The 25,616-nt window shown below is 45.3% G+C and overlaps 1 protein-coding gene across 5 annotated transcripts in view; it reads left to right on the plus strand.

The window, feature by feature from the left end:
* Positions 1-25,616, plus strand: part of sh3pxd2aa (SH3 and PX domains 2Aa) — a gene marked incomplete at its 5' end in the record, with an annotated part of 63,049 nt that overhangs the window by 18,342 nt on the left and 19,091 nt on the right. For 2 of the 5 annotated variants that reach the window (XM_079159107.1, XM_079159106.1), the window contains 4 exons: positions 2,569-2,594; positions 10,423-10,467; positions 13,885-14,013; positions 25,385-25,498. In XM_079159107.1, the coding sequence (XP_079015233.1) occupies positions 2,569-2,594; positions 10,423-10,467; positions 13,885-14,013; positions 25,385-25,498 (314 nt within the window). Of the gene's footprint in view, positions 1-2,568; positions 2,595-10,422; positions 10,468-13,884; positions 14,014-23,394; positions 23,460-25,384; positions 25,499-25,616 lie in introns of those variants that run through there. The other 3 variants (XM_079159108.1, XM_079159104.1, XM_079159105.1) reach the window with 2 other exon arrangements.

A 25,616-nucleotide genomic window follows, 5' to 3' on the forward strand; every position in this document is an offset into this window, starting at 1 on the left:
GACCAGAAGCTGCCTCTGTCCTGATTGGGACTGTTCATAGAGCTCCACGCTTGTATTAGCCTTTTTAAACCATACACAGCATGAGCAGCTTAACAGGCTCGGTGGGAGTTTGCTACAGCAGAGCACTTGTCATGCTGCTGCTGCTGTTCTTCACCAAACAGAGCTCATTCATCGGCCCCTGTCCTCACCGCCTCGATAAGTTACAACCAGACATTTGCAGGTTCCACTCTTACACCTATTGTATTGTCAGGCTGCTGCGTGGATCATTTACTGTTAGCTTGTTCAATTAACCCAGCAGGCACCCAGCATGCATATAGAAACTAGTTTGGCTGGTGGAGGGGGCATTCCTTTCACACACTGGGCCACTTGTACCATTTATGAACCTCTGAAAATATCAAAAACACATTTTAAATAGAGTGAAAAATGAATAAAATGTTGAATTATTTTATCACCATCCAATCTATTAGTAAACTATTGATGGAAAGAAGGTGTAGAAAGGGTCAAACAGTGCTGGCTGCTGAGTCTGCTCATTCCTTTGGCCTCTTCACCAGATGACCTGAATCCCTGCATGTTAACTCCTACAAGGCTGGACCACAACAAGTGGTATTTCATGGCGGCCAATGAAATGAATGACTATAGGAGTTTTTTCCCTGTTAGGGTTGGCCTCTGGCTGAGGAATCCACTGGGACTTCCAATTTCTAAAAGAAGTATTTGTTTTACGAAACTAATTTGAGCTTACCAGAAATGTTGGACAATGCGTCTGATTGAGGCAGCAAAAGATTGAGCGTGGCTAAGAGAAGGGCACTGAGCATGTGGAAGCGTGAACACAGCAGCTAGCATTGCCTGGACAAGTAAAACATTTCCCCTTCACCGGTCAGAGGATACCAGCATCTTTAATGCCACTGCGGCGAGCCGGGAGCGAAAAAGGGTAAACATCCCGACAAATCCCCTGCCAACTCCTAGGGCTCGGTCCGTCCACCGCATACCTTCCACTGAGACACATCCACAGCTCACTGCATTATTATGTGTAGTATAAGACTTGAATATTGTCCCTTCCCCATATATCAGAGGCCGTGTGTCCAGCATGTGTGTGAGACGGACCAGATGAGGAGAGGGGGTCAAGTCCCGCTCTCTGCCTGTCCCACTTTGGTGACAATGAAGCGTATTCTGGTTGCAGCGATGGTGGTGGAGATGTCGGTACAAAGGCCTCATTCTTCGGCCGCTGCCGCTCACAAAGTGCCGGACACGTCAGATCACAGACGACGACGGGACAGAGGGGAGCACAGCGACTCACAACAACACAGAGCGGCTCTCGCTCGTGCGTGTTGTGTTGCTGTCTGCTTGTAGAGCGCGTGTCTATGCTCAGAGGCGGACAGAGGACTTGTCGTGTCTCTTTATTGAGCTTGAGTGTGGTCGCAGCGAAAGCCCCCCAGAGGAGGTTTCCATTTACCTCATGCAGTGACCGCTGGCCACGCTGCTCTTCCTGGCAGTGCACTTTGATGTTGCTCCGGGTCACACCTTTACCAGATCAGAGCGCCCTCATTAATGAAATGGGCTGTTCACAGGGGGCTCAACTGCCCCAGTTGACGATGCTGGAGCTGGGTGGCTGATCCTGAACCATAGAGGAACAGCCACGTTCAATAAGACATTTTCACCGACCTACACCTGCTTACCTCACACACATCCCTCTGTCATCCTGAGAGATGAACCCACAGCCGTGAGCTGGCATGTGGTGCTCCAGAGTGGTGTTGCACCGTCTGGTCTCCAGATCCTTGCTGCTGCTGTGTGTTGATATGAGGGTGAAGGAGGGATTCAGCCTCACTGCAGCATCACGCTTCATGGTTGTTGTTTGAGTACTGCAGCAGGATGACGTGCGTGAGGATGGGTGAGGCTTTTGATCGGGCCTTGGGAAGGACACTGAGCAGCACAAGAGAAAGGTGACGGGGGGAGGAAGGGAGAATGGGGCAGGATGGACAGATTGTCAGGTCTGTGTTTCTATAAATAGCGCCGTCGGTCTTCACCTGATCTGTCCTCCGCTGTCTTTTTTTTAAACTTGATTTCCACGCTGCCGAGAGTCACTGCTGATGAGGGCGGAGTCCGACCCGCTCAGCCTCACACACAGCCCCCCCCTCAGTCTGTAGCTGAGCCTTGCGGCTTAATCCCATTAGAACCCATTAAGCAAGGCATCTTAAACTGAGCCCCCTGATTCTTCAAACTGTGGGGAGGGGTCATCTTCTTGTCTGACAGGGCGGAGAGGGGAGGGAGGGGGGGAGGAGGAGTGTAGGAAGAGGATGGTGGTGCCGTTTTGGAGTCACATGACTAATTTGTGTCTGTTGCTGGAAGTACAGGCAGCTGGCCAAAGTCGTTCCTCCCGCTCTCTCTCTCTATCCTTCACTCCCTCCCTCTCTCGCTCTCTCCCCCTCTCTCTCTCCCTCTCCCTCACACACAAGCATTTGTTAGTGAGCTAAAGCCGATTGTGTGAGTGCGGTGGTTCAGGAGAGCTTTGTTGTTGCCTGAGCAGCATCCTCTGTCACTAACTATGTCCCTCCTGTGTTGCTTCTCCTTCAGGGACTATGGCTCCAAGCGCAAGTCGGGTAAGTCACCTGCTTTTTTCCTTCACTGTAGTTTTTTCTCTCTCAACTTGTTGCTCTGGACAGAAGCTGCAGATCTGAGGGGGGGATGTGATGCCGCATGACGTATGCCTCTTATCCATGTGATGTCAATGTGCGGTGTGTTGGGGTGGGTTCAGCTGAAGCCTCCTCTCCTTCTGGCTGTAGGTCTGATATCACAGTGGGGGGGGTTCAGTCCTCACTGAAGCTTTTTGTAGGGCATGCCGATTCATCAATATCTGATCAACATGTTGGCATGAGATGACATGTCTTAGATATTAGATATCGTCATATGGCGTGTTGTCGTTTCCTGGGTTTAAAGGCTGCAATACAGTAAAGTCATTTACCTACCAGACTGACTATTATTTGCCTTTACCCACTTAGTGAAAATATCCACATTAGTGATGAGTATTTATCAAAAATGAATATTCGCAAAAGGCACCACTTGCCAACCCTACAATATCACCACATGTAGAGGTATTTTATGACATATTGTGAGATGTGTCCCGGCCTAGCTCCATGTTTAGTATTGCTCATGATTCAATAAAGTAAGAAAGAGGGATTTCTCAGGGATACCTTTGGAGGTTTGTGCTTGTTAAGGGGCTTTGCTTCAGTCCTGATTCCTGGGACTTAAGACGTCAACAAAAGCTGAAATACTTCCTTTGGATGCCACACATGTAATTCAGTAGAGTGCAGGGTAAAACCATCCCGACTATGAACCTGAACCTGTTCCACTGAGCGTCCAACATGTGGATTCAGTGGCACGTTGCAACAAGCTACTATACCAGCGTTCATCCATTCATTGGCCATCTTAGCCATCTTATAGCGGGCATTAGCTTCAGCATAGCTGCTTAACATGTGAGCCACTAATATATGCACCTTGGAACCCCGTTTGTTTACAGCCCGGTAGACAGAAGAACTATCAGTCATACCTCTTCTGAATTATTGACGAGAAATAGCACGGAAATAGCTTGTGGTTGTTGGAGGATGATTCCCTTAAAGAGCTCGTCTTGATGTTTCAGTAGCTTGACGCTTGTTTTTTTGGTACGGCAATGCAAAACTAGTTCATACGATGCGGCCCCTTGATTTTTTACCTCATTCTTAAAGCTTTTGAGTAATGGGACCTCCTTCAAGTGAAGTTAGATTTTTGGGAAGTGTGTGACCCTCCTGCGTCGGCTCAGAGGGAGCTCACTACCTCCTCGGTCACATCCACAGGAGCTGATGGCTGCTGCAGATAAGCCAGCTCCAGCTGCTCTCTCTCTTGGGGTGTAGTGCATTGTGCTCTGAAACAGGTAGATTTAAACCTTTATGTGAGCTAACTCCACCACTCCACTGACCCGGGGACCTCGCCTACGACCCTGAAGAGGTCGTCTACTTTTACACCTTTGGACAGTTACATAACATCTGAGTACAGCACATTCCTCCTCCGGTTTATTCTAGATTAACATCATGGAACAAATCTAAACGTCTATAAACCCAGTGTGTCAGTACATATTTTCATGCTTTATTTTATTCATGTGATTTTATGTAGAGGTGGTGCGTGTTACAGGAAGTACATTACACCCTAAAGTGTTCCATCGCTGTATTTATGCTGCTTTCTTTTTCTTTCTGAGATGCTTTTGAAGATGCGTTTAGTGACCGTTACATCCACTGCTGACAGCAAACAGAGCCTCCAGGTGGGGGCTGAGGTTGTGCTAAAACCTCTGAAGTTCACTAGTTGTATCTTTGTTTCATTTGTACTCACACAGAAGTGCAGAGATTCGTGGTCTTAGCGGGAGTTATGTGATTGTAGTCTTGTCTTGAGTGAGGTTACCAGTCTTTATGCTAAGCTAAAGAGGCTAATCACCTCCTGATGCAGATGTAACAGTCAGAAAGAAGGAGAAGGAGTGGAGTCCCCAACATGTCTCTTTGGTGGTATTAGTTTTCGTTGTCTGCTGGAAAAATATAAATACAGCTTTTAGAAAACGTTCATGCAGACACAGAGGATATTTAGAACAGCACATGTAAACTGGGTATTTGTTCTCTCAACATTGTGTAACATGGAGTTTGTACACATATTATATGATATTGTTTTATATTGTAATTTATTCCCATCATGCTGAGAGTCATCCCAGTGACGGCTGGTCTGCAGACAGCACAGATCTCTCTATAGCACAATCGTGCTGATAAAGGAGCCAAACAGCTGATGTTAACGGGGTTGCAGTGACTTGCATTATGATGCGTTCAGGCTCTATCAGTATAAATGAGTATTCAGCAGATCAAGTTTAAATGTAATCTTGTAGTTTTTGCTGAGAGACTTGATTAAATCCAGTTTGTTTGAAGGAGATGTTTTCACATCAACACAAAATAGATATTAGAGATGAATTATGAGCTGTTCTAAGCTCTAATCTCATTATAATACATCATTAAAACTACCAATGACAAGATGATTTTTGGAATGATATTTCCAGGACGGTGGTGAGAAAAGTCTGGAGCCTTGCTGTCAAATATAGTTCTCAGAAGGAAAGTCAAAATGGGCAGGTCAGATTTCAGCTAAGAAAACTACAACTGGTGCATCTACAGGAAACCCGTTTGGGGTCCTGGTGGAGGAGTCTGTTGAGGGACTTTTGTTACAAGTCATCCCCTCTAATAATGGCCTGATGCCATCTCACATATGGGATTTTCCTTTTAAGACAATGTGACAATAACGTTTTTGAAAGTACAGTTGAAACAACTAAATCATTTAATCTAATAATTCCTAGAAACGGAACTTTAAAATGAACTTTAAAAGTTCAACAGAAACCAAACACTGATTCGTCTCTCCTCTTGTGAGGGGTCTCTGTGCTCCCCTTGGCTCTGCAGAGTGCAGATGGAGCTCCAAGTGAGGGAACGGAGGAGGGTGCTGTTTGGGCTGTGGAGGCCACAGGGGTCGAGACTGTCAGACAGACGCTTGTTTGTTTACGTGGAGACATGGAGAAGATTTCAGCCTAACGTTGGAATGGCCTCTCACTCTGTCTGTATGTGTGTATAAGATAAGATAAGATAAGATAAGATAATCCTTTATTAGTTCCACAGCGTGGACATTTGCAAGTTTGTAGGTTTTAGTGGTGCAACGGATCTTAAAACTTACGGTTGGGATCGGATCACGGCCACAGATCAGATCTACACAAAAGAAAAAAGGGAGAAAATATAACTTTTAGTGATCTCGGTTCATGTTTTAATGCAGCTGATACTAATTACCCATCATTGATGATCCATATTGGCAGATACAGATCCCTTTGTTGTTTGATTATAGCAGCTGGTCTACAAGGATCAAGACTATTTCTTTTTTTGCCACCATCCCAAAAATCATTTAAACTGCTCTAAAGTCTGTAAAACATGAAAAAAATAATATACTTTGCTATAGTAATTTATAGTGTTTTTTTCTTCATAAAAACACACAATCCAAATGATAAGGAAATCATTACAATAAATGTTGTCTTATTAGTTTCAATGATGTATTATGATCTGTTTAGGAAGTTAAACAGCTCATAATTCATCTCTAATATCTATTTTATATTCATGTGAAAACATCTTCAATCTACTGGATTTATTCAAGTTTCTCACCAAAACTACATTTTACGAGAAGACGTCACTGAGCAGAGCCTGAACACATCATAATGTAACCGAACGGAACCTTCGTTGGTTAGCCGTTAGCGGTGCTGCTAACGTTACTAGCTCTCAACCTCGCTCGGGATCTGTTGTAGCTAACTGCGGTATTTAAAGCAGAGGGCCCATCAGCGTCGCTCCCCTCGCTGCTCTATTTAGCTAGAGCAGAGGCCCTTCAGCGTCGCTCCCCTCCCCGCTCTATTTAGCTAGAGCAGAGGCCCTTCAGCGTCGCTCCCCTCACTGCTCTATTTAGCTAGAGCAGAGGCCCTTCAGCGTCGTTCCCCTCCCCGCTCTATTTAGCTAGAGCAGAGGCCCTTCAGCGTCGCTCCCCTCACTGCTCTATTTAGCTAGAGCAGAGGCCCTTCAGCGTCGTTCCCCCCACCGCTCTATTTAGCTAGAGCAGAGGCCCTTCAGCGTCATTCCCCTCCCCGCTCTATTTAGCTAGAGCAGAGGCCCCGTCAGCGTCGCTCCCCTCACCGCTCTATTTAGCTAGAGCAGAGGCCCTTCAGCGTCGTTCCCCTCACTGCTCTATTTAGCTAGAGCAGAGGCCCTTCAGCATCGCTCCCCTCACTGCTCTATTTAGCTAGAGCAGAGGCCCTTCAGCGTCGTTCCCCTCCCCGCTCTATTTAGCTAGAGCAGAGGCCCTTCAGCGTCGCTCTCTTCACTGCTCTGTTTGCACAAGAATGTCATTCGTCAAAGTCGCTGTTGTTCTGTCCTCTTCCTGCTAAACATGGCGTCGATACCATTTATCTTCTGTCTGTGGTTTGACATTGTTAGTGGCGGTGTAACTCTCGGCTGCTGTGCTTTTTCACAAGTGTCCCATCAATACTGGTTAGCTGTTATTGGTTGCCTTTGTCGTGGTGTCAGGTGACAAGGGTTTACCATTGAAGCTGTGACTGTGTGGAGGACATGCAGGGAGAGCCAGCGTGAGGTTGGACCGTCAGTGTGGCTGTCTGAGGATAACTTTGTTACCTATTGATAAGGTTCAGAAAGTACTTTCTCACTGTTGTTTGAGTTCTGTAGAGAAGACTCTGAGCACATAATGCTGATGTCAAATGTGTCCTCCACTCAGATGATTTAGAGCTCGCAGTGAAAGACATCTCTGCTTCTGCGTCTTCACCTCTCCCATCTCTTTCAGACTTGCTTTTCATCCTCTGTATCGCCTCCTGCAGGTGGACAACTATTAAAGGGATTCGGTCAAATTTGGTGCAGACATTCGTGCAGCCCTCAGGATGTACTGTAAAAAGAGATGCTTTGAATTTTCATCTGGTGCCATGATCAGGTGAAAATTGCAATTTGTCCAGTGTTTTGGTTTATGACCAAATAACTGGAAAAGTTCTGGCATTTATACCGATGCTACATTGTATTTCATGCCAATTAGCAAATGATAGCATGCTAACACACTAAACTCAGATGGTAAATGTTGTGGCTCCCCCCTGAGTTCTTGAAGCTGATACTGATGGCATTATTTGGGAGTTGTTGGCCTGGCAGATTTATCGGCCTAGCTCTAAACAGTATACCTGCTAAATAGGTTAGCATGCTAACATTAGCATTAAACTCAAAGTAGCAGCGTGCCCTCTTGTTTGTTGTGTTGTTGATAAAAGTTCTCTAAAAGTAAGGAATTTGTACACTTGAAATACTAAAACATCCTTACAAATTATGGATTTATTTGATTTAAAGATACTTTAAGTTGTGGTTTTATCCTTATCATCCTTTAAATTGATGCAGAAATAACTTCTTTTTACAATCAACATTTGAAATAATGAAGGCACTTGCAAATGACAAGGTAGTACAAAATGTAAACCATACTTTGGTGTTTCATTTTTACCTCTTTACTTAAGATGTATAGCTGCCAAACACAAGTGAAGGTTGGACTAATCTGAATGAGAGCAATAGTCGTCATTTTAGAGCTAGAAATACTAATTCCAGAGAACAAACCAGAATACTTAGAGACTCAACTCAGTTCACATTCGGGTTTGGATTTTGGGAACGTATCTTTAAGGTTCCAGAGAGAGATCACATACTTCAGTAAACGGTCACTCCTTGTACTCCTCAGGCCGCTGGTCTTAGCTCGTTGATGGACTGATGTAAACAGGAACACAATCTACTAATCTACTGGTCTGACATGCCCCTTTTCACTGTCCTTAGACCCTGAATTGCAGAACAATGCAGGCGTTTGGGGTCAGAATTCTAGTAAAAATGACCCACAGCAAGCAAAGGGACAGAGAAAACACTGCTGGCTCTGCTGGTTTGTGACGTCATCACCCAGACCTGAGAGGAATGAAGCATGGAGGACATGGAGGGCCCAGAGTCAGAGAGTTAATATCAATCAGATGTTGAGCGCTGGACTGAGAGCTGCCCGGTGTGTAGTAATCACGCCAGGGCGTTAGTGAGCGAGGTTTGACCCTGGCTGACCTGGGACCAGCAGTGTCCCTCCCTCGGGCCAACATCAATCCAGCTAAAGCCCCTGAGGCTCTGGAGGGTAGCGGCTTGGGGATTTGGCTTTTATTATCTCTCGTGAGTCGACGCAGAGGAGCGTCGGCTTCACTACAGGGGCAGCGCTCGCCAGGATCATGAAGTACACAAACTTCAAACTCTTCTAAAGATGAGTTGATTCGTTGGGAAAGCACACGATTTTCAGATTGTTACATTTTGAACATTTTCATGGAGTGATAAAACGAGATGAACTTGTTAAAGGCCATATCCTTCAGAAACACGATCCATTTGCCTCAACCATCTCTGTGGGACTGCGTCTCTATTTTTACACTCCATGGTTACATTTCCATAAAGCTCATTTTATCACACAGACTGAACAGAGAAGTCACTGTTGAAGTGGGCCATGGTTGAACACAAGTCATGAGCTGAAGAGAAGCAGCAAGATTTCTTTTAGACCTCTGAGTCTCGTCTCTCGTCTCTCGTCTCACGTCCTTTAAAACCCATTGAGTGCTGCATCTATCATCTAATTAAAGAATCTGACCAAGCAGTCCATGCCAACTTTCAATATGTTCAATCCTATAGTTTACTTCATTATTCCTGGAAAGACATAGATGTCACACATGTTCATATTGTTTATACACAGGGAGATGAAGGGATGTCTGGGGTCAGGAGGGGTCATGAAGGATGGGAAAAAGCAGTAGATGAACCTAAATTAGTGTAATTTTATTGTGGACCCTTTTTTAACTTGTTTCAGTTCAATGCTTCTCACTGCAGCTTTGGAAGGTGTCTACTATCGATCCTACTCCTCTTGTGTTGAAATGCCTGAGGGATCCATACATAAAGCAGAGCTCAATCAAAGATTCTTATAACAAGCTCTTGGAACAAGGTCGCCGGGGTCAGCTGACCGCAGGTGAAACCAAGTCAATGTTGACTCCTTTTACTTTACACAAAACAGCAGTCACAGAAATACATATTTTACCCAAAATATATTTCTGTTGAGTAGTGAACCTACGTCAGACTTTTATTTTGAAACCACACATGTACCAAGCAGGAAGTGACACGCCGTCCCCGACACGTCCCAAACACTCGACACTAGAGGAGAACAGTAGTGTGAAGCTGTGGTCCACTGAACATGTGTTGTGGTTTGAAGAGTATGCAGTGAGACTGTGTTGGTGAAGAACGTTCCTTCTTGTTCTCAGTAGAACAAAAACGTATTGTAAAATATTATTTTGGCTCGAAATCAAACTTGAAATCACGGCCTCCCTGAGATATACCACAGTAGCTCTATCTACTGCACCCCGACCCGAGTCTTGGCCCCCCAGTCCCTGTCGTCTCTGATGCATGGCGTTTCATTTCCTGGCTGGGGGGTGCTGAGATGTTTTTTTGGAGGGGGACGCCCATCTCAGACATTCCAAGAGGTCGAGATAGAGGGAAGGAAGGAATGGAGAACGTTATGGAGAGATGGAGAGAGGGGATCACAGGAAGGGTGGAGCCAGCGTCTGGCAGTCTGAAGGAGGGAGGGTTTGAGTCTGTAGTGTCTGCAATAGAACTGTACCAACACTCAGATGCACTTTATTCTCTTCAGCACGAAGAAAAACACTGAGCTCAGAAAACGCAGTCATCCCGGGTTATCTCTGCCTCTTCATATTTTGTGATGTAATAAAAGGTGTGCTTTACCATACTGTTGCTTCTGCATGCTGTCCAACTGAATAATCTCTCTGCTTCTCTCCTTCCTTCTCTTTGTCTGCAGTATGGATGTACGGCTTTACAGACAGCCCGAGGAAAGAGGCCTCAGGTAGCCTTGTGTGTCTAACATGTTGAATATGCATGAGCCGCTGTGAGAGCCACACACCAGCTGCATCTTTCTATCAGCATCTGCTTTGCATGCACCGTCATTATCCTCTCCTTCATCCCGTTAGCTCAAATGCAGGAGCTCTCTCTTTCTCTATCTCTCTCTCTCTCTCTATGCAGTCTACCTATCCATCTCCACAGGCCTGCTCGGCCGACGACAGCTGGGCACAGAGCACGGACCTTAGGTCTGCATGTGGCAGCGAGCCTCAGACTGAAATGAGGTGTCAAGTCTGGTTCCTTACATTTGTCTGCAACGTGGCTGCAGATCGCTGCCTGCACTGTGACCTCAATGGCGTTCAGGAATGATGAGTCGAGAGGAAAGAAGTGGAATTATAATTGTCACTATTGCAAATAAACTATCCCGGGAAATCACTTTTATTTCCCCGGCACATACAAACACACTTTCACACAAATTCAATCAAAGATTTGCCCCATCTGCTGAGCATTTCACCAGTGTTGAGACATTTAACTGTGATGGAGGCATCGTTGAAGAAAGACATTCCATTAGAGCTTTCAGCGTCAGTACGAGTCAGGAACAACAAAGACAAACCTGTTTGAGTGTACAGAACGCGGGGGACCGCTCCCCTGATTTCATACATTTATTGCACCAGGTTGCTGTATTGTAACAGGTCTTTAGGATTGATGGTATTTCTCAACAAGACGTGGTTACATTACGACAGTATAAAGTGTTTAAATAGCTGGATCTGTGCGGCTTCATTACCTCGGGCTGGCTTTGATTGCTCCCTCCTCGTGGGCTGCTGACGTTCTCCACAACATGCAGCTTTTCTTTATTTGTCTGAGGACAGACAGACTGACGGTGGGGCAGGGAGGTTATGAGCATTCCCCGGTGTTTCCTGCCTGGTTATTGGAGTAACACCATGGAGAGATGCTTGATTGTATTTTAAGCAGTTGTACAAATGCTTTAGCCTACTTTGTATTCTTCCAAGCTGCTGAAATGCAAGATTGCACTGCACTCATCAACATATTACAAGGCCACTGTGAAGATATGGTATTAGATGCACTCAATCCTGACTGTGGCATCTAACGTGCACAGCTTAACATTCCAACTCAATACAAACATGTTCCAGGTCCGATTCGATAAAGAGGCTGACAGAGAATTCCCCGTCCCGCATGCGGTCGTAATTGGGAAGATGGAGAGATCTGCTGACGAACAATGCTCCGTACGTCTCAATCAGCCAGCGTTCACGTCTTCATCAGAGACTGAATTGACGCGTTGTTGGTGCTGACATGCCGCCTCCCTTCAGGTTTGATGATGGCAATCGTCTTGTAAGAACATTACGCGTAGCATCTTCCGTATCTCCTCTGCCAAGATCTATCTGTTGATGTCAGATAGGGGTGAGCAGCTAGCCAGCTAACTCAGCCGGATCTCTGGCTGAAATCAGTCCGCTGCACATGCTCTGTTTGGACCATCTCTGCTTTTCCCTCCCCTGTCCATGTGATCCAATCTTAACTGCAGATGGAGGGCCGAGGTGTTTGAAAGAACGCTGCAGGTCACCTGTGATGCTGTCCATTGATGCTCACCAACACTGTTGTTGTCATAAAGAGGCAGGTGGATGTGCTGTTTGTCAGGGATGCCTCTTCAATCACTGTGATGATGACACGAGTTAGCTGCCAGCATGTGAGCAATGTTTAACCCTTTGTTGACTCTGCAATAGAATATGACCCACTAGTGTAATTTATTGGAATATCTTCAAATGCTTCATATCCCTAAAATCTGTACCTGAGCTAAAAGGTTATGCCAGTCAGTAAACCATGAGAAGTATTTCAACTGGGTCATACATGTTAGAAAGACAAAACAATCTAACTTAAAAAATAAACTAAATAAACACACAACACATATTGATCCTAAAGATTTCTGAGTGTAGAAACATGAACAAAATATTGAAATGATGTACATAAGGAGATATTCTCATTGTTATGAGCAGAGTGCAAAGACATTTTGATGGTTTCATCTGCAATAGCAATATTTCCCCATGATGTCCTAAAGACCTCCAGCTGTTATTATTGTTTTAGATCCATTTAAACAGCATCATGCAAACAACTAAAGTTTCTTTGACTCCTAAGACCAGGGTTCACATCCCGACTCAGACCATTAGTGCTCATTCATTGTTTTATCATTTAAGGACAATTATGAATTTCAAAAGTCACGACCCATCCCTACTCTAAGAGTAGTTTCATGTCCATGAATCCAGATGTATTTATTTAGGTGTTACTAGAGGTTTGGCCCATCAGCTTTTTCCTGCTCCAAACTATCTCCATGATATCGGCCTGTAAAAATCCACTACTGGCCGACCTCTCACGCTCATGAACGTCATTCTAACTCAGCCTTTTAAATTGTCCAATAGCAGCGCTCCGTCTGGTGAGTGGGTTGAATTCATTGGGTGCTGTGATCAGCTTGTTCTGCACCGCCTCAGTCATCACATTGTAGGACGGGTACAGTAGAAACAGAGATGGGGACTGTGTCTTTGGCCACACAACATCCATGTATCTGTTCTTATTGTATAACTGTTCTGTTCCTGATCACCGATACTCAACATCTCTCTGTGGCCCAAACAAGCCCGTAAGGATCAGATGAGATATGCAGCAGCACGTGAACTCTGCCGGCAGGGAAAGGGTTAAACATCAGAGAGAAACCAGAGTGGCCTAACCCCAACTCAAATGCTTTCTTCTTTTGTTTCACATAAACATGGTCCCAGTCTCTCTCTCTCTCTCTCTCTCTCTCTCTCTCTCTAGTCCACTCATATGTTTCTATTTAAGGCCAGCAGTGCCGACTACCATGATTGGTGTGTGTCCCCCCCCCCCCCCTCCCGACTTGCCGTCCAACGGCTGGCTCCTAAAGGCAGTGGAGGGGAGGCCTTTCCTCTCAACCGCACTGCTGATTTTCCACAAGGAAACTTCTTCCACTCATTCGCTCCCCAGTCTTCCCCTCAAGCATTAGCGGCTCCTCCACTTCTCCTCGTTTTCCTTTTTACTCATCGGTTTCCTTCTTGTTGGATCTTAACGTTCGGATTGTGTCATGGATCCCTTTCGGTGTGAGATGCAGCCCCCGCAAACGTTTTCTTCCCGCTCCCTCCTTTTGTTTTGATTCCTCTCCGATGCTCCTCAGTCCGTTGCTGTGGGCCGAGGGTCGACTCAGCTATGTGGCCAGACGTTTGGGACTATGCAGCCAAGTCGTGAGCTCGCTTTCTGATTGGTCAGGGAGGTACGGTGGCAGGGAGCGGGGGTGGGCCTATGGCGGCGTACCGGTTGCACAGCGGCGGCGGTTTAGTCAGTCACAGGGGGAGGAGGTCGCGGGGCACCACGGCGGGCAGGTGGCTGACGGCCTGTTTCTTCCCCTCAGGGATTGACAGCTCGGAGCCGATGGTGCTGGAGCAGTACGTGGCCGTGGCCAACTACGAGAGGCAGGAGAACTCGGAGATCAGCCTGAAGGCGGGCGAGACGGTGGACGTGATCGAGAAGAGCGAAAGTGGTGAGTGGATTCTTTGTTTTGTTTACGAGCCAAGCATGTCTCTTAGATCCATGACAGAAGATCGTTGATGGTAATATCAAAACCAGCGTGGCTCGTTGTTAGAGCTGCCTCACATCCGGCTCCTCTCTTCCTGTTTGTCTGAGTCCATCAGTAGCATCTACAGCGTCTCTCCCCTCTTCTCCCCATGTCCTGATGTCCTAGCTGGGCTCAGCCCCACCCGGAGGTGCTGTTTGGCTGGCAGCAGTCGGCGGGTGGAGGAAAGGCAGCGGTATGGCTGCAGGCCAGTCTCCTGCCTTTTGCAACAACAATGTCAAGTCATTTTTCAGCTTTCTAAGAATGACACTTGAGAGGTTCGATCGGTTGAACAGGGGGCATAAAGGTGCAATGTGTGGACAAAGTAACTTCCAGGATGTTCACAGTGAACTACAGTAACAGTATTTGGCTACCAGCGCCAATCGACTGAAGAGTATTTACATCACCAAGAGATGCTGCACTTCACTTTTCACCTTGCCTCACCCCAGTGGATATTTAGTTTAGCAATCCCAGAGCTGGATCTGATTTTCTGTGCAGGCAGCGACTGACAGCCAGCAGCTTGCACAACTCCAGAGAGCTCAGCCAGAAGGCTTTGCTCTGCGTCCCCACTGTTCCTCCCGCTCTTATCTACACACTTATTACGTGCACAAATTCATTTTCTGTGAGATATCTTGGCTTGTCATCTTTGAGGGATTATGCGCCTTAACGAGTCACTTTTGAAGCAGCTTGTCATTTGGTCGTCTCTGTGTACGATTCACACAGCATTTAGTGACTTTCCAATTTGTCCCCCGCCGTCAGCACATATGACACAATTGTTTAATTAAGTTTTGACATTGTAAAGAAGTTGCATGGGAAAACGGTTTCTTTTGTGACGTGGCTTTTGGTCCCACACGCACTCAAGGAAATGGGTGTCTTCTCGGGATTGACTTGGAGGCCGTGGATGTCTTCATTTCCGACCTCTGGTTTCGAAATGCCAAGTGTTCCTGTTAACTCTTGACTGGTTGGGAAATTCACTTTTCTCATGCAACGTTGATCAACGGAAACTCTTCGGAGTGAGCGCAGCATTGCATGTTTTGTTTTATGAATATTCATAATAGGGCCATAGCCACACTGTCTATTTCTTCTGTGATCCCATTTCTGAATATCTGGCCCGACAGCAGCTGCTCACCAGACCCGTCTGTAGGCTCCACTCAACATGAATCCAAAGCACTTACAGCAGCAACACCAGCAACTTCTGAACTCAGAGCAACTTTTTGTTTTTGATATGTGTGCTGTCGCCATTTACTGGGCCAAAGAAGTGGAGCAACAGCCATGATGATGATGATGATGATGATGATGACATCACTCTGAGGCCGTTCCAAGACAAACACATCTGAGAGCTCGTATAATATCCCACAACCCCCTCCTGCTTCCAAGGCTTTACTGCAGCCTCTTGCTCTGCGTATTTCCTCTGACACTGACTGGCTGTTAATTTCAGCTTGTTTTCTTGAAATTCTAGTCAGTACATGTCAGTGTGGTACCGTGATGTCTTTTAATCCCCTCCAAGCAAGGCTGAAATCCATTTATTCACCTGCTTTTTCCTTCTAATGCAGATATTTTCCTCCACACAGATGGTGTCACGCATTGATATGCACTTCCTCATTTTTACACAGAATATTTCAACCAGTTTTTAAGTGTCTGCAGGCTTGATCTGATGTAATTATGGGTTCGACTCCAGAGTTGGATGTTGTTGTTTTTTCCCCTGTGAGAAGTTCAGTCAGTGTGAAGACCCCTCGTCATGGTGAAAACTGGTTAAATGATGAGCTGTGTGTGAAATGCGGGTTAATGTGTATGTGAATGACTTTGCGTGGGTGGTTATGTCCCAGTGTGTGGGAATCCTGTGCTTGCACAAGTATCTTAGGATTTAGGAACTGCTATCTAGTAAAGTGAGACTTCTGAAGCACCAAGGGGTTGGGAGTACATCCCTAAGCGAGGAGAGGAGGCCTGGTCGGGGCCACCGTCCTGGTTCCTCGGACATGGTGGCGTCTTGAGAGACAAATGTCCCAGCTTGAGAAAGTAAAACTGCATATGTGACCAATTACATGGTGTGTTGGACTAAGGGGATGCATTAGTTTTCTACCATGCTCAATAAGACAATGCAGAAATAACATGCTGTTACTAGCGGGCAAACATATGCTAACTAGCACTAAACACACAGTACAGCTGTGCCTGATGGGAATGTCTTTAGAAATGACTCATAAACTAGTCATTTCCTGCATAAGTCAAATCGTTGACCCGTTGGTGGCCCAATTTCAAGGTAAACCATCGTTGACACATTTCACTTAATGTCAGTCAACCCTGTCAAAGTTAAAAGGTCGGGAGGGCCCGAGGAAAAACCATTACATCACCAAAGTCATGAGGACTCATCGTCTCTGGTGATCATGGATACCGGTATCTAATTACATTGCAATCCATCAAGTAGTTGAGATAGATCAGTCTGGACCTTAATGGCGGACCAACGGATGAACAGTGTCATCTCTGGAATAACTGTCCGTACACTATCCCTGCCTACTTGGATAGGGCCTGACGACACTTTTTGGAACAGGCCTCTTTGTTTTAAATATTAGTTTATGCACGTCGGGTTTGTTCACAAGCTCCTTCACACGATCGGTCAATCACAAGTTTGCTCTCGATCAAGACCTCTACTGTCAGGCTTTACTTATCTTGTAAGTGAGTGTGGACAGTCGTCCACCTTATTTGTTGTATGCACATTCAATTTGATAGCCTTGGTGTGTTGTAATAGCCTTGGGGTCTAAAACCTTGTATTCTCTTCCTTCCTCACTTCATTATCTTGTAACCGTCTATTGTCTACAAAGGCCCAAACGGCCAAACAAATGCTTGATGTTGCCTACAACACATGGCCTCATGAGCATTGAGTCCACACATGTTTTCATCATGAGCTTCTGATTAGGGCTGCAACAACGAATCGATAAAATCGATAAAAATCGATTATTAAAAGAGTTGGCAACGAATTTCATTATCGATTCGTTGTGTTGCGCGATTATTACGCCACTCAGTGAAGTGCAGTGAGGTAAGTCACTAGTGGCTGGTGAGGCACTGACTATTTCAGGGTCAGATTTACAAATATATGAACCCAATATAGAGCAGCTTAAATCATCATTCAATTGGCAACTTGCACATTGACTACTGGTTGTTTTTTCATATTTCATATCAGCATTCTTTACACACATTGGTAAGGTACATGTTTGATTGCACCAGGAGCGTCTGCTCCGCGATCTGTGACCTGCCCCACCAACCTGTTTCAGAAGCGGAGCGCTCGCGGGCGCCACCCGCGAAAATCTGTGTAACAACCACGGATTTATAAAGAGAACAACAAACACAGGTTGAATTGCTGTTGATTTGGTCATATTTCCCTGTTTTTTTAGAATTGTTAAAGCTTAGATATTTAATCTTCAATATTTGCAAGCAAAATAGAAGAAGAAGAAAAGTGTAGAAGAAGAGTAACGGCATGAACCCGACCCGTGGGCTCTCGCGCGCCCCCTTCAGTGAGGCAGAGGTACTGTTTGCTCCCCTCTGTTGCTTCTTCACTGCGGTTTCTGTCAGATCAGCAAGACTGAATATGTTCTACACACACGTGAAATACAATACATGACCTATTCTATGGAAAGAAAAGACTTATAATACAAGTGTCTACAAATGTTACAGTGGTGACAAACAATGAGAAAGCAAAAGGCACGAGCTCAACCCAGTTTGTTAGGGATTGCGCAATCTGAGGTGAGGCACAGCTCGTCGCTGCCTCACCTCGCGTGTCTCCTCTCTGTTTGAACAGGACATGAGCACATTCAGCGATTTTGACTATAAAAAGGAGGCTCTGCCTCCCCTGCCTTACCTGACCGCACGTCCCTGGTCACCCAATAAGTGGCAGAGATGTTTGAGTGTTCACAGCAGGCCCAGTCGCCTGAATAACTCAGCTAGGAATAATGGAACAGGACTCCGGTTCTATTTTGTGGGTTTTTCTCTGAACTGGGGCCATGATTAAGAGGGACGGCCGGGGGAAACCTCACCCGGCCCGGACACGGAGAGGATTGACAGATTGATGCTCTTTCTCCATTCTGTGGGTGGTGGTGCATGGCCGTTCTTAGTTGGTGGAGCGATTTGTCTGGTTAATTCCGATAACGAACGAGACTCCGGCATGCTAACTAGTTACGCGGCCCCGTGCGGTCAACGTTCAACTTATTAGAGGGACAAGTGGCGTTCAGCCGCACGAGATTGAGCAACAACAGGTCTGTGATGCCCTGAGATGTCCGGGGCTGCACGCGCGCCACACTGAGTGGATCAGCGAGTGTCTACCCTTGGCCGAGAGGCGTGGGTAACCTGCTGAACCCCACTCCTGATATTAGTCCATTTTTTTTTTTTATTACTTTCACAGCTCAGGGATGTTCGAGCAACCTGTTTGTGCACTTTCTGAAGATTCTTTGCACTGTCAGTTCTGTTTTTGAATAAAGGGTTGGAAATTAATGCTTTTTAGTTTGTAGTTTTTTTTTTATCCGATTCATCGATTAATCGAACAAATAATCGACAGATTAATCGATTATTAAAATAATCGTTAGTTGCAGCCCTACTTCTGATATCACCTCAGAGAATGACCAGCCTTCCACTCTGTGGCCACATTGAGGGGAAAAATACCCTTTTGCTCTTTGTTTCATCAGCTGAGGCTAATGGATGTACCAGGAGGACATTGAAGCTAAACTGCAAACAGGATCCTTAGGGTGACTGGTCCGCCCGAGCCACAGCACCAGCCGGGGAAGCCATTTGCCCAAATATCTTGGCCCTCTTTAGTGCCAAGTCATTTGCCCAAATATCTTGGCCCTCCTTAGTGCCAAGTTTCAGAGTCATTTTGTCACAGCTAATTTAAAGAGATTAGGATTGGACTTGACTCTGCACCTCACATAGAGTACGACCTCCTGTTGTGTTGCCAGATAACACTAATCCTCTATTTTGTAAAATGAACCCGTTGTGTTTTTGTGGACTTCCCTCAGAGATAGCAATGGTCCACATGGAAACATAAAAGACTTCTCTGAGTTATGTGGTATTGCTTGTCAGCAGGTGCGATGCTGATTGAGGGAGAACCAATCCCAGGAGTGTTGGCACCTTTCAAAGTGCCCATGAGATGTGGTGAGGCTGGCAGTCTGACCCAAAAGGCCTTTCCAACGGTTGGTCCTTAGTGCTTTGCTTTTTCTGGCTCAAGACTTCCCCTCACGGATCAGTTTCAGAAGGTTTTCACCTTTGAGCTAGAATTTAGTATCATAACCTCAAAGTGCATTAGGTCATTTGCACTACAATCCTTACCTTCAGGCTGTGAAACAATAGCGTTTGTAGTGACTGGAAAAGATTAATAAATCTCTCTGCATCAAACCACTGATTTATTCAGTTTTCTATAATTACCAATATGTTGGACTTCCTGCCCCTCTGCTTCTTGTGTCTGAAAGCTTACACAGAAACCTGGTTTCATGTTTAAGGCAAAGTTCATTATTATTAATATGACCATTAACCATCACAAGCCAAAAACCCGAAGAAGAAGCTGACATATTCAATTTACTACTGTATTATACCATTTAACCATTTATCAATAAATAGTTTTAGCATACACCAATAGTCCTATTGAGAATACAACGGAAACAATAAATACACACAACAACGTTTTCTAAAGATATGAATGATATGTCTTTGGATTATGGAACCATTGCAAAATACAACACTCTAAACTGCAGATGAAATGATATTTTAAATATGAAGTGGACTGTGAGGGGACCATGATCTCTTCCATTTGAAAGCCTCCTCTGGAGGTGATCTTGAAGAGGTTTTGCATAGAAGCCCGAATGACACGTCTTTGGCCTGAGGCTGTGTACGTGTTTCGTCAAGGTGTAGTGAGGGCTAGCTTAAATGTTGTCCTGGATCAGAGAAGGCAAGCGTTAGCTTTTAGCATTGCCTCCAGGCTATAAAACAGACAGCTAGCATCAATCAGGGTGGTACACACACACACATATACACCATATGGAGGATGAATGCAGAGGTTTAGCTACACCCCCACTGACCAACATGTGTAGTCAACACTGGTTATTGAAAGCCCCAGTACCGGCTGTCCCCTCCCACTTGTAACAAGACCCCCGTGTTTTATGAACACTTCGAGCAGGGAACATGAGCTTCAAACTGGGATGTAATGCTTCCATCTTACAGTGTCAATAAAGACCACAACTTTCTAGGAAGGAACCAGCATGGGAGGGGTTGGGTGTCCCCTCATAGATCCTATTTTGAACTGATGACCAGCGTTGAAGTGTCTTTAAGGAATATTCCACGCAATCAAGTGCATTCAAAAGGATGTATATAGAGAACGGAGCTGACAGGAACTTTGTAAAGTTAGCGGAAGTATTCATGTGTGACTATGTCCGGTTTTCAAAATACACTGTTAACATTGGGTACAAACAAAATACATATCTGGAATTAAGATGAATTTGATTGTATTCACCAGCATAAAACATGTTACTTGTGTCCTTTATGAATAAAAAAAAGAATACTACTGATTTGTTTGTTAGACTTTACTTTGCAGATTTAGATTATTAATAAAAAATACTATATTAAGCAACTCGTTAGTTATGTATTAATATGGATTAGGCTTCCAGGAAGTACAAACATTATCTCCACTTTTACACATTAATGCATCGTTAATTATAATTCAATAAAATATCTATATCATTCTTTGATTTTTAGTATGCTGGAAAATAATTGTAAAAAACTATTTCCTCACAATGACTCATGTATTTGACTTCAGGACATCTCTGACTAAATATCTGCTGAAAGTCAAAAACATTTACTGTTTCAATTTTGCAATTTTCCAAAGTAAAAGTCCTTTGAAGTGTATGATTCATCTTTTCCCCGTGGTCTAGTGTTCAAAAGTACACTACAACCACGACCATTGTGTACCGAAGCAAACATTTAGTGTGGGTACTCCGCAGGTATTTATTCTTCAACACAGTCGCAGTCTTTTGGCAATAATAATTCAGCTGGACCACAGCTGGTGCATTTTAAAGAGAATACGGTGGCTGATGTGGCAGCATGGTTTAGACAGCAACATACTGTCGTGCTGCTGTTTTAGCCATGTTCTCTGAATCGCCCTTTCTGCTTAGTCGGCACAAAGATAAGACGGCAGCTCAACACGCTGCCCGGGAAAAGCAGCCCTGCGTGTGAATCCGGGAGGGTCTGCTCCTAATTAGCAGCTGAGAGGAGGACACTAGAATGACAGTGACCTCGTGGGCTCCTCCTGAATGTCACAATTCTGACATCATTGTCAAAGCGATGTGATGTTACCCTCCTGAAGATCCTGAGGAACCCAAAGCAAAGAGTTATTTTTGGACGTGGAATTAGTGAGGAATACTACGGCTTTGAAGCTCCAGCCAAACATCTGCTGGCTCTTCCTCTTTTGTCTTTCCCCAGACCACCCATTTAATCTCTGTCTCCCCCCCTCACTATTTCACTCTCTCTCACCTCTTTTTATTTTCCAACCTTACTTTTCGGATCCTGCTTCACTCAATGCATCTCCCATTCCACCAAACCTCTCCGACCAGGGGCCAGGCCTGTGACGGTCAGTGATGCTACTGCTGTCTTCACTGTGACCTCCACTTCCCCTCCCTCAGGCAGAAAGCAGCCAATTAATGCTTGCCAAGACATGGTGGAGCAAGAAATCCAATTAGAGTTCAAGGCTGTAAGGAATGCCAAATACAGCTCCTCTACTGCCTTACATATTCATATTTTGTGCTGCTTGTGTGTGTGTGTGTGTGTGTGTGTGTGTGTGTGTGTGTGTGTGTGACTGTGGGAGACAGCAGGTGTTGCTGCATAACCTTTCTGAATATTACTCATCAGTTGTTGAGCACCTCTTAAATCCTCCAGAACAGTTGGGTCTGTTATGTCAGACATGCTAGCAGGAGCGTGTGAATCAATTTAGAAGAAAACAAGAAGAAGAGGGTTGGTTCTTTAAGGAAAGAAGTCGGCCGGGGTTCCTCCTCACAGAGCACCGGGACTAGAAGACCGGACACCTAACGGGAAACCAGCACTCATGTCAGGATGATATCAACCGGTCCACTTTGGGTTGTGCTGTATCTACAGTGTGCACTTCATTACCTGAACACCTCTTTATTTGTCCTGTTCTTCATTTTCACAGCTGCCACTGCTGCTGAACACACCCACCCCACCGACTGGCTCCAGCCAGCGTGGCTCTTGTTCTTCCCACGGCAGACCTTGTAGACGTACATTGTTTTCTACTTAAGTAGGTCTTTGATCACAGCTACAAACCCTTCTGGGGAACACTTTGGCTTTAGACACACTGGACTCCACAGTAGGCACACGTTCATTTTTCATCTATATGTTGGAAGTTAACATTTGAACGTGTCTTTACCGCAAAGACCTATGTACATATTGTAGTTTCACCGTGTGAAAGAATGAACAATGTACATGTTTTCTTCTAACAAGGACTGAAATCAACACTATGAATGTTGTCCTCGGGCAGTGTGTCAGTACATTATGAACGTACTCAGCACAGTTCAGAGCAATGTGACTGTCCAACACCGTCTCACGGCAATTTGTGAAATAGTCACGAAATAAAATCTATTGGTTTCATGTTCAGGGACACGTATTGCCCGTTTTTTTCGTGTCCCGTGGCACAACTTTCTGTATGTTTAGGCAACAAATCCACTGCCTTAAATCCACGACGCGGTGTCAAACACCGGCCCCCTGGTTGACGGTCCTGCTTGTTGGATCTCCCATCACACCCGCAGACAATTCGTGTCCCTAGACACGAACCAATAGATTGCATTCTGGCATTGCCACTAAGGGGATGAAAATGAACTAATATATATATATAAACATATTTAGCCTGACAGTACTTTGCCCGCCACACCATCTCTGATCTCCAGAGTTTATGCTGAGCCAAGTTAGGCTTTGGTTTAATTGACTTGAAGTCATTTTTCTCCATCTGGCTGCCAATCTTTGGCCCAGATCTCCTCCCACGGGACAGATTTTCTGTAAAACTGTAAGAAAAGCAGTCACTCTCTCACTGTAAAAGCCAGTTGGCAGCGTGGCAAACCTGGACCCTCACCTTCCTCTTTCAGTATCTTATAGCCACATCTGCTCCTCCATTTAGTTTTTCTGACACTCTGTCTCCGGACTGTTCCACGCTCTGTGAGAGGAGAGTGCATATGTATCTCTGAGGGGGTCCAGCACTGTTTCTGCTCCTCATTTATCTGCTTTTACTGAGCCCACTTTCTCCAGAGCTGGATTTATGGGGGGAACTGGGCCCTGTGAGGACCTTGCCATGCACCGCCCATGTGTGCACACGCTGGAGTCTGCAGCCTGGCGTGTGTGTGAGTAAGATCGACCGGCTGCTTCGCTGTTTCTGGTCTTTGGGGTGTTTTGTTTTGCTCTGAACAGTCTGCCAGCCAAACCATCTCCGTTCAACATGTCTTTCCTCTGAAACCTCTGATTGTACAGCAGAGCAGAATCAAGGCGAGACACTGGTGCACTGGTCCATTTGGAGAGTTTGGAGAGCTTTGTTGCCTCCTGATTTATCAAAAGGTTCCATTAGATAATGCCTCACTTGCATATTTGAACATATATCAGAAAACTTGGACTACAGAAAACAAGTCTCTACGTTGAAGTAGAACTGATATCTTTTAGTTCAGTTTTTTTCTAAATGTATGTCATTTTAATATCCATAAAGTCTGTTTTTCTCTCTCATCCATAAATCTGCTCTTCAGCAGCTCTTACACACAGGTTCATTCCTCTTTCTACAGATGGGTTAGTTCATACATCAGTCAGAGCCTCATTTATACTACATTTTATTACTAAAACATGGAGAAACTCAGAGATACAAAGAGATATCCATAATAACAACAACAACAGGTGAGCTGTAGAGGGGCTGGACAGAGCCAGGCTAACTGATGCATAATAACGGCACAGATATGAGAGTGGGATCAATCTCTTCACCGAACTCTTCGGCTGATAAACGTGTTTCCTAAAATAGTGCTGCATGTCACTGAGTTCTCCAAAACAAAATAACAAATCTGAAGTTTTCCCCAAAACACTTGAAGTAGTTTCTGAATGAAGTCGGCTTCCTGTTGTCCTGCGTAGCTCGGCTTGACAGCAGGCGCAGCGAATAACCCTGGATCCTGATGCCAGCTGTGATCAGCAGGACGGCTAAAGAGACTTCTGTTCTCTATGTACACCAATCAACAGTCAAACTGTAAGTGAGCCAGAGTGAGCCAGAGTGAGCCAGAGAGGCGAGTTTTCATCTGCTGTTATGCTTCAGTCAAGTTCATCTTTAGAAGATGGACTGGTTTCTTATTATTTAGCCGACTGGAGAAAGCCACTCATGAGTTTCATTAGCCACATTTGGACCTCAGCAACCTCCATCGCTCTGGCACCAATCAAAGGTTTCTACTAAGTCTTTACTGTGGACAGTGCTGCAGCTGTGACTTAATGGACATCATTCCTGGAGTTTGATCACGCCGGTTCCAAATAAGCAGAGCTTTGAACTCGAGCATTCACCTCAAAACACACACTCCTCTCAGCGTATACGTCTCATCTTAGAGACGAGGTGGGGTCTGCTGATGGAGTCTCCTCAGGCCACTAAGCTGTTGTCCTACCAGGAGTCAGGTGGCAAGAACTACTGCTCTCCTCACACAGGTGTTTCCAGTGTGATATTAATGACTTTATGAAGTGACTTTGCTGTTGTAAACAGAACTCTAGAAACAATATTTAGATATATTTTAGATAATAATTTCTAATCCTGTTCTGAATTTATTTGTTCTTAAAATTAAATAAATCTTTTCTGTTCACTGCTTAAGCGGGATTCGTTTGACTTGGAGCTCGGCCCAAACAGCAGCAGCGTAGCACATTTCATCATGAGTAATAGTGCTAAGGGAAGGAACGAGTGCTTTTTGAACCTGCGTTGATCTCTGCTTGGCCTCAAGCTCCGACCCTTTCCTCTCTCTCCAGTATCTGTCTTCTCTTTCAGCGTCCGCTTTAGTAGTGATGGGAGATTCACCAAGTAGGTGAAATGTCCAGCCATCGAGAGGCTGATGTCTCTCGGTCCTGCTGATACAGACTCCACCAACGAGTTAGATGTCACAGTACATCATGCTGTTTTTAAGGGAGCAACATGGAAGCGTGGTTTCCATCAATTGGTGTAAACATCACGTGGGAATGGCGCTCGCTGCTCCTTCAGGCCTTTCTGTCATCATCAGTACTACTAGTTCATCTCTCCTCTCTCCTCTCTCCGCCTCTCTAGGTTGGTGGTTCGTCAGCACAGCAGAGGAGCAGGGCTGGGTGCCGGCCACATACCTGGACTCCCAGAATGTTACCAGAGACGATTTGGATCTGGGCACTTCGAGGACCGGAGAAGGTTAGCCTGCAGACGCACGCACCAACACGACATTATTAGATCCATAAAACACAGAAAGACATAAACGTCATTGCGGCCCACTTGTTGTTCTAGAACCGTCTGCGTGGAACAGGGCCAG

This window comes from Pholis gunnellus (genome assembly GCF_910591455.1).
Source record: "Pholis gunnellus genome assembly, chromosome: 5".
NCBI classification, from domain to species: Eukaryota; Metazoa; Chordata; class Actinopteri; order Perciformes; family Pholidae; genus Pholis; species Pholis gunnellus.